Genomic DNA, 8,926 nt, shown 5'->3' on the forward strand with positions numbered 1-8,926 from the left:
GCAGGTGGATTCTTTACCAGCTGAGCCACAAGGGAAGCCCAAACACAAATGAACTAACATGCAAAACATAAACAGACTCACTAATTCACTGATCTAAAAAAATAAATGCATGGTTACCAAAGGGGAAAGGGAAGGGGGAAAGGACAAATTAAGAACATAGAATTGATACAAAGTACTATGTAGAAAACAAATAATCAACAAAGATACAGTGTATAGCACAGATAATTACAGCCATTGTTTTGCAGTAACCTGTAATGGAGTATAATGTGCCAAAACAATCACTATTCTATACACCTGAAACTAACAAAATATTGCAAATCAAATATACTTTGTTAAAAATACAAAGAGGGTTTAAATTTTATACTTAACTTTCTATCAGCATCTTTTGAATGAAAATGATGAATTTCCTCCACTAAGAGGTAAACTCATGATCCACAATTTATTTCTGCCTAATAAAGACCGTATATGACAAACTCAGTCAACATTATTCTCAACTATGAAAAGATGAAAGCATTTTCTCTAATATCAGGAACAAGACGAGAATGCTCACCCTTACCACTTCTATTCACTATAGTTTTAGAAGTCCTAGCCACAGCAATCAGAAAAGAAAAAGACATAAAAGAAATCCAAATAGGAAAGGAAGAGGTAACACTGTGACTGTCTGCTAACGACATGATACTACACATAGAAAACCCTAAAGATGCCAGCAGAAATCACAGACTTTGGTAAAGTTGCAGGTTGTATACAAAATTAATATACAGAAATCTATTGCAGTTCTATACACTAACAACGAAATATCAGAAAAAGAAATGAAAGAAACAATCCCATTTACCATCACATCAGACAGGATAATGGTCAATACCAAATCAGATTGATTATATTCTTTGCAGCCTCAAGATGAAGCAGCTCTACAGAGTCACCGAAAACAAGACTAGGAGCTGACTGTGGTTCATATTATGAACTCCTTATTGCAAAATTCAGACTTAGATTGAAGAAAGTACGGAAAACCACTAGACCATTCGGATATGACATAAATCAATACAGTGGTTATACAGTGGAAGTGACAAATAGATTCAAGTGATTAGATCTGATAGACCAAGTGCCCGAAGAACTATGGATGGAGGTTTGAGATATTGTACATGAGGCAGTGATCAAGACCATCCCCAAGAAAAAGAAATGCAAAAAGGCAAAATGCTTGTCTGACAAGGCCTTACAAATAGCTGAGAAGAGAAGAGAAGCTAAAGGCAAAAGAGAAAAAGAAAGACATACCCATTTGAAATTAAAGTTCCAAAGAATAGTAAGAAGAGATAAGGAAGCCTTCCTCAGTGATCAATGCAAAGAAACAGAGGAAAACAATAGAATGGGAAAGACTAGAGATCTCTTCAAGAAAATTAGAGATACCAAGGGAACATTTCATGTAAAGATGGACACAATAAAGGACAGAAACAGTACGGACCTAACAAAAGCAGAAGAGGTGGCAAGAATACACAGAAGAACTATACAAAAAAGATCTTAATGACCTAGATAACAACGATGGTGTGATCACTCACCTAGAGCCAGACATCCTGGAATGCGAAGTCAAGTGGGCCTTGGGAAGCATAACTATGAACAAAGCTAGTGGAGGTGATGGAATTTCAGATGAGCTGTTTCAAATCCTAAAAGATGATGCTGTGAAGTGCTGCACTCAATATGCCAGCAAATTAGGAAAACTCAGCAATGGCCACAGGACTGGAAAAGGTCAGTTTTCATTCCAATCCCAAAGGCAATGCCAAATAATGTTCAAACTACCGCACAATTGCACTCATCTCACACACTAGGAAAGTAATGCTCAAAATTCTCCAAGCCAGGCTTCAACAGTCCGTGAACCAAGAACCAAGATGTTCAAGCTGGATTCAAGCAAGATGTTCAAGCAGAGCATCAGAGATCAAATTGCCAGCATTCCTTGGATCCTAGAAAATGCAAGAGAGTTCCAGAAAAACATCTACTTCTGTTTTTTTGACTATGCCAAAGCCTTGGACTGTGTGGATCACAACAAACTATAGAAAATTCTTCAAGAGATGAGAATACCAGACCACCTTACCTGTCTCCTGAGAAACCAGTATGCAGGTCAAGAAGCAACAGTTAGAACCAGACATGGAACAACAGACTGATTCCAAATTGGGAAAGGAGTATGTAAAGGCTGTATACTGTCACCCTGTTTATTTAACTTATATGTAGAGTCAGTCAGTTCAGTTACTCAGTCATGTCCACCTCTTTGCAACCCCATGGACTGCAGCATGCCAGGCTTCCCTGTTCATCACCAACTCCCGGAGTTTACTCAAACTCATGTCCATTGAGTCGGTGATACCATCCAACCATCTCATCCTCTGTCGTCCCCTTCTCCTGTCTTCAATCTTTCCCAGCATCAGGGTCTTAATGAGTCAGTTCTTCCCATCAGGAAACCAAAGTATTTGAGCTTCAGCTTCAGCATCAGTCCTCCCAATGAATATTCAGGACTGATTTCCTTTAGGATTGACTGGTTTGATCTCCTTGCAGTCCAAGGGACCTCAAGAGTTTTCTCCAACACCACAGTTCAAAAGCATCAAATTTTTGACACTCAGCCTTCTTTATAGTGCAACTCTTACATCCATACATGACTACTGGAAAAACCATAGCTTTGACTAGATGGATCTTCATTGGCAAAGTAGTGAAAGTAATGTCTCTACTTTTCAATATGCTGTCTAGGATGGTCATAGCTTTTCTTCCAAGGAGCAAGCGTCTTTCAATTTCATGATGCAGTCACCATCTGCAGTGATTTTGGAGCCCCAAAAGATAAAGTCTTTCACTGTTTCCCCATGTAATTGCCATGAAGGGATGGGACCAGATGCCATAATCTTAGTTTTTTGAATGTTGAGTTTTAAGCTAACTTTTTCACTCTCCTCTTTTACTTTCAGCAAGAGGCTCTTTAGTTCTTCTTTGCTTTCTGCTGTAAGGATGGGGTCATCTGTGTATCTGAGGTTGTTGATACTTCTCCTGGCACTCTTAATTCCAGCTTGTGCTTCATCCAGCCTGGCATTTCGCATAATGTACTCTGCATGTAAGTTAAATAAGCAGAATGACAATATACAGCCTTGATGTACTCCTTTGCCAATTTGGAACCAGTGTGTTATTCCATGTCTGGTTCTAACTGTTGCTTCTTGACCTGCATACAGATTTCTCAGGAGACAGGTCAAGTGGTCTGGTATTCCTATCTCTTGAAGAATTTTCCAGTTTGTTGTGACCCACACCGCCAAAGACTTTGGTGTAGTCAATAATGCAGAAGTAGATTTTTCTCTGGAACTCTCTTGCTTTTTTTATGATGCAGAGGATGTTGGCAATTTGATCTCTGGTTCCTCTGCCTTTTCTAAATCCAGCTTGAACATCTGGAAGTTCACGGTTCACATACTGTTGAAGCCTGGCTTAGAAAATTTTGAGCATTATTTTGCTAGCGTGTGAGATAAGTGCAATTGTGCAGAGTACAGCATGCAAAATGCTGGGCCGGATGAAGCACAAGCTGGAATCAAGATTGCCAGGAGAAATATCAATAACCTCAGATATGCAGATGACACCACCCTTATGGCAGAAAGCCAAGAGGACTAAGAGCCTCTTGATTAAAGTGAAAGAGAAGAGTGAAAAAGCTAACTTAAAACTCAACATTCAAAAAACTAAGATCATGGCATCTGGTCCCATCACTTCATGGCAAGTAGATGGGGAAACAATGGAAACAGTGACAGATTTTATCTTCTTGGGCTCCAAAATCACTGCAGATGGTGACTACAGCCATGGAATTAAAAGACGCTTGCCCCTTGGAAGAAAAACCATGACCAACCTAGACAGCATATTAAAAAACAGAGACATTAGTCTGCCGATAAAAGTCCATCTTGTCAAAAGTATGGTTTCTCCAGTGGTCATGTATGGATGTGAGAGTTGGACCATAAAGCTGAGAGGCAAAGAATTGATGCTTTTGAACTGTGGTGCTCTAAAAGACTCTTGAGAGTCCCTTGGACTGCAAGGAGATCATACCAGTCAATCCTAAAGGAAATCAATCTTGAATATTCGTTGGAAGGACCGATGCTGAAGCTGAAATTCCAATACTTTGCCCACGTAATGCGGAGAACTGACTCGTTGGAAAAGATCCTGATGCTGGGAAAGATTGAAGACAGGAGGAGAAGGGGACAACAGAGGATGAGATGGTTGGATGGCATCATCAACTCAATGGACATGAGTCTGAGCAAGCTCCGGGGGTTGGTGATGGACAGGAAGGCCTGGCATGCTGCAGTCCATGGGGTCACAAAGAGTCGGACACAAGTGAGTGAACTGAACTGAAGAGACAGAATAAAACACACAGAAAGAAACTTACCCAAGAAGGTAAAGGGCTTCCTTGGTAGCTCAGCCAGTGAAGAATCCACCTGCAATGCAGGAGATCCTGGTTCAAATCCTGGGTCAGGAAGATCCACTAGAGAAGGGATAGGCTTACAAACTCCAGTATTCCTGGGCTTCCCTAGTGGCTCAGCTAGTAAAGAATCTGCCTGTAGTGTGGGAGACCTGCGTTTGATCCCTGGGTTGGAAAATCCCCTGGAGAAGGGAACAGCTACCCACTCCAGTATTCTGGCCTGGTGAATTCCATGGACTGCATAGTCAATGGGGTCGCAAAGAGTCAGACACGACTGAGCAACTTTAAAAAGGAAGCAAAAAATCTATAATCTGAAAACTAAAAGACACTGATGAAAGAAACTGAAGATGATGTAAACAAATGGAAAGATATGCCTTGTTCTCAGACTGAAAGAATCAACGTTGTTAAAAGGACCATACTATGCAAGACCGTGTGCCAATTCAACGCACACTGATGGCCTGTGGCAGTGCTGACAGGCGGGGCTGGGAAGGTCAAGTGCGTCTCCTTCTTTTGTACCACTGGGAACATAAGCCAATCTGTGGCAGGTGGACACCTGACTCACAGAATAAATCTGTTCTCCGCTCTGGATGCTTTGTCGTCTGGGGGCTCTGTCTCCTAAATTCCAGAGGCTGAAGTGAATGCAGAATGTTTGACTCATTACAGTAGGTTTTTAAGGAAATACACAGGCTTTAGCAGTGCCATGGATGTGTGACCCCAATACCCAGTGGCTTCATTCTTATAGTCCTTACACAAAAAAATCTGAGAAAGAGGTTTATCTAAAAAGCCTGTCCTTGTAACTTCACTACTGTCTCTCACAGAACAGGAGAATCATCCCCTGAAGAGGGCACTAAAGTCACACTTTCTGTCCTTTTGATGCTGGCACTTCTCAGAAACTTTGTTTCAGACTTCAATTTGGAGAACTCTTCTTGCCTGTATCTTACACGTTATGAAGCACCCAAAAATGATCCCTTGTGAGGACTGACATGTGACTCCTCAGTGTTAGGAACAAGCCAGTCCCACTTTCTAACCCTGACAGTGCCTCTTAGCTGGAGTGTGTTCAGGCATGCCCAGTCCCCAGAATTTCTAGAGGACAGACATATCTGGAAAGTCCACCTGAAGCACAGCATCTGAAAAATTTCCATAGCAACATTCTACGGGACTGGGGGTGGGGGGTGGGTGGAGAGGGGAGAGGACATAACTTTACTCCGGTTAAAAAACGGGGTAAATAAACACGGGGGAATCCAAGGCTCCAACATTTTCAAGAAAACGCTTTCTTATGTGACTGCTTCCTTTGGACAGTCCTACTCAGAAAACCACACAAAATCACTCAGAATCAGAAAACTCAAGATTCCTAACTATGAGAAATCATGAACAACTTTATATTTACCTTGCATAAATTAATAGGAAAAGACAGTAGGTGGAGACATTTAAGAAATGAGTGTGAACTACTAACACAAAAGCTAAACTTTAAATCGTATTATTGTATTTCTATTGCCTTTAAAAGTCATAACAAATTCCTACTTTGTTGGTCTATGATCTTTCCTTTCTCATTTTTGGAAAAGGGAAGAAAATTCTTATCGAAAAGTTATCATTAATTACTAGTTACTTCATCTAAAAAATATGGGCGTAGTATCTCTCAAGCTCAATCCCAATGACATCCGAATCTACTAATCATGTCACCGAATTATTTTCAGGAGAATACGGTTTTCCGTGCAAGTATTTATTTTGCATTCCCTGACTAGGGAGGGCTTTAGTAGCGTTTTTTTGTCTTCCAAAATAAATGTCTTTTCTGAGAGTGTGCATGAACCACACATTAGAAGTTACTTTTGGAATACTGTGGAAGGTTGTGGGGCTTGTGGATTGCCTGGTGTTGGGAAGTAGCAAAATGAAAAAGGATGTGGACTGAGGCCCGGTCTGAAAACGGACTGTGATGTGAAAAATAGAACTAACCCGAAATGCCTGACCCAAATTGTAGCAAATGTTTACCAACAAAGCCAATTGACAGTCTTCTCCTGAGTTTTATAAAGTGAAAAGCTAGCAAGTTAATACCTTCTCAGAGCTACTAGTCTAAATATTATCTTTTTCTTAAAGGGGAACTACCCCACTGCTTTGGATCCAAAGGCGCTTCTTTTTGGAACACTGAACAGAAGGGGAAAAAAAAAAAAAAGTCTGGAAGTATAGATAGGACCGAAGTAAGACACCACCGCAAAATGGGACTGCTCTGTGGACCTGGAAGCAGGGTCCGGGGCGCGGGGCTCACAGGAGCTGAGCTCGGAGTTCTCGGGCGCTCTTGGGGTTCATGGGCGCGCGGGGTTCGAGGCTCTCCTTGGCCCCAGGCGCGCTCCCCAGACATGGCCGAGCCTCGATGGGGCAGCGTCCCGACCTCCCGATCCCCGCGATAGGGAAGCACCGCGGCCCGAACTCCCTGAAGCTGCGGGGCAGCGCCCCGGTGCCCTAGTTCGCGAGCCGGTCCGGTGCCCCGTTCTGGTTCCGCCCCGGAGGCGCCGACCCACCAGGAGGAAGAAGGAGGCGCGGCCAAGGGAGGGTCGTTCCCGGCAGCGCCGCGCGGGCCGGGCCGGCGGGCAGGAAGCGCGGGGGAGGCGCGCGGGCGGGGGTCCCGCGGTTCGCGGCCGGGGCGGGGCGTGCGCGTCAGCCGGGCTAGAAAAGGCAGCGCCCGGCCCGCCCGGGGACCGCGCTCGCCGCCGGCCCGACGCCGCCATGAGCGCCGCGCTCTTCAGCCTGGACGGCCCAGCGCGCGGCGCGCCCTGGACGGCGGAACCCGCTGCCTTCTACGAGCCCGGCCGCGCGGGGAAACCGGGTCGGGGAGCCGAGCCCGCCGCGTCCGCCATGTACGACGACGAGAGCGCCATCGACTTCAGCGCCTACATCGACTCCATGGCCGCCGTGCCCACCCTGGAGCTGTGCCACGATGAGCTCTTCGCCGACCTCTTCAACAGCAACCACAAAGCGGGCGCCCTGGAGCTACTGCCCGGGGGCCCCGCGCGCCTCGGGGGCCCTGGCCCGGCGCCGCGACCCCTCAAGCGCGAGCCCGACTGGGGCGACGGCGACGCGCCCGGCTCCCTGCTGCCCGCGCAGGTGGCCGCGTGCGCGCAGACGGTGGTGAGCCTCGCGGCCGCTGCGCAACCCACACCGCCCGCGTCGCCAGAGCCGCCGCGCCGGAGCCCCGCGCCCCCAGCGCCCGGGCCCGCGCGAGACAAGGCGGCAGGCAAGCGGGGCCCGGACCGCGGCAGCCCCGAGTACCGGCAGCGACGCGAGCGCAACAACATCGCTGTGCGCAAGAGCCGCGACAAGGCCAAGCGACGCAACCAGGAGATGCAGCAGAAGCTGGTGGAGCTTTCGGCCGAGAACGAGAAGCTGCAGCAGCGCGTGGAGCAGCTCACGCGGGACCTGGCCGGACTGCGGCGGTTCTTCAAGCAGCTGCCCGGCGCGCCCTTCCTGCCCGGCGCGGGGGCGGCGGACGCGCGGTGACGCGGGGGCCGCGCGGGCTGCGGCCGCACTGCCTGGAGCCGCCGGGCCGGACTCCCGCGCTTGGCCGGGACTCGGACAGCTGCCGCGTGGACCCTAAGTTACTGTGACGGCAGCTTCTCTACATCCTACGCCTAGGATGCAGCTAAGGTACTTTCGTAAAAGAGACTTTTCCGACAAGCCTTTGTACTGTAGATACGAGGGAAAGACTGAGCATGCTCACTTTTTTATACTGATTTTTACAGTATTTGTAAGAATAAAGACGCGTTAGACCCACTTTGATTCCTGCGCTCGCGGCCCTCCGAACCCGCAGGGGAGGGCGCGCATCTGGCTGACTTGCACCCCGGGGCCGGTCATCCCGGGTTGCTTTGCTTCTCAAACAGGCCGAACTCCACCTGCGGACGTGCTGGTTAACTTGCCGAGATCCGTTCGGGTGGAAGGTGCCCGCGCCCCGGGAACGTGTTGGAAACCCGTTGGAGTGCGTCCCACTTCGAGTGGGGGTCTAGGGGCAAGGAGAAGAGGGCTCGGTTACCCGAAAACCAGCCCGACTCATCTTGGCTTTCATGGGATTTGCTTTCACTTTCCTCACTTCTGTAGTCAGCTTCAAGTAGATTTTCCAAGTGCGTGAAGTACAAGTCATGTAGGAGATGGAAAGGACAGTCACAAAGCTACTTAAAACTGGCTACCTTGCCAGTACTTGTAATATTTCAAAGATTAACCTGGACGAATAAATAAAGTCGTTGCCTTTCCCCCATGAGAGTGGGTATTGGGCAGCCTTTCTTTGTCTTGGCTGCTACCTCTATATTATGTAATTTATTAACCGTGGCCTGTCATGATTATATTGTCATAGGGAGGAAACAAAATCTTTAGTGTCCAGAGATAATTAGTCCGGGGTTTTACTTTTAACTCAGATACTCTGCCAACAAGGTGAACGATGACCCAGCTCTCCTGTGGCGGGGTGGCCTTGTCTCTGCACCCAGTGCTAACCAGACCTGTTGTTCTCTCACTTTATCTATACTTTACTCATAA

At 47.0% G+C, this 8,926-nt stretch overlaps 1 protein-coding gene across 1 annotated transcript; it reads left to right on the forward strand.

Moving 5' to 3' along the window:
- Positions 1-7,102: 7,102 nt before the first annotated feature.
- Positions 7,103-8,697, forward strand: CEBPD (CCAAT enhancer binding protein delta). Its single transcript, NM_174267.2, is given in 1 exon segment — positions 7,103-8,697. A coding segment is annotated over 1 exon segment (771 nt). The 5' UTR covers positions 7,103-7,129; the 3' UTR covers positions 7,901-8,697.
- The last annotated feature ends 229 nt before the right edge of the window (positions 8,698-8,926 follow it).

Source organism: Bos taurus, chromosome 14 (genome assembly GCF_002263795.3).
Source record: "Bos taurus isolate L1 Dominette 01449 registration number 42190680 breed Hereford chromosome 14, ARS-UCD2.0, whole genome shotgun sequence".
NCBI classification, from domain to species: domain Eukaryota; kingdom Metazoa; phylum Chordata; class Mammalia; order Artiodactyla; family Bovidae; genus Bos; species Bos taurus.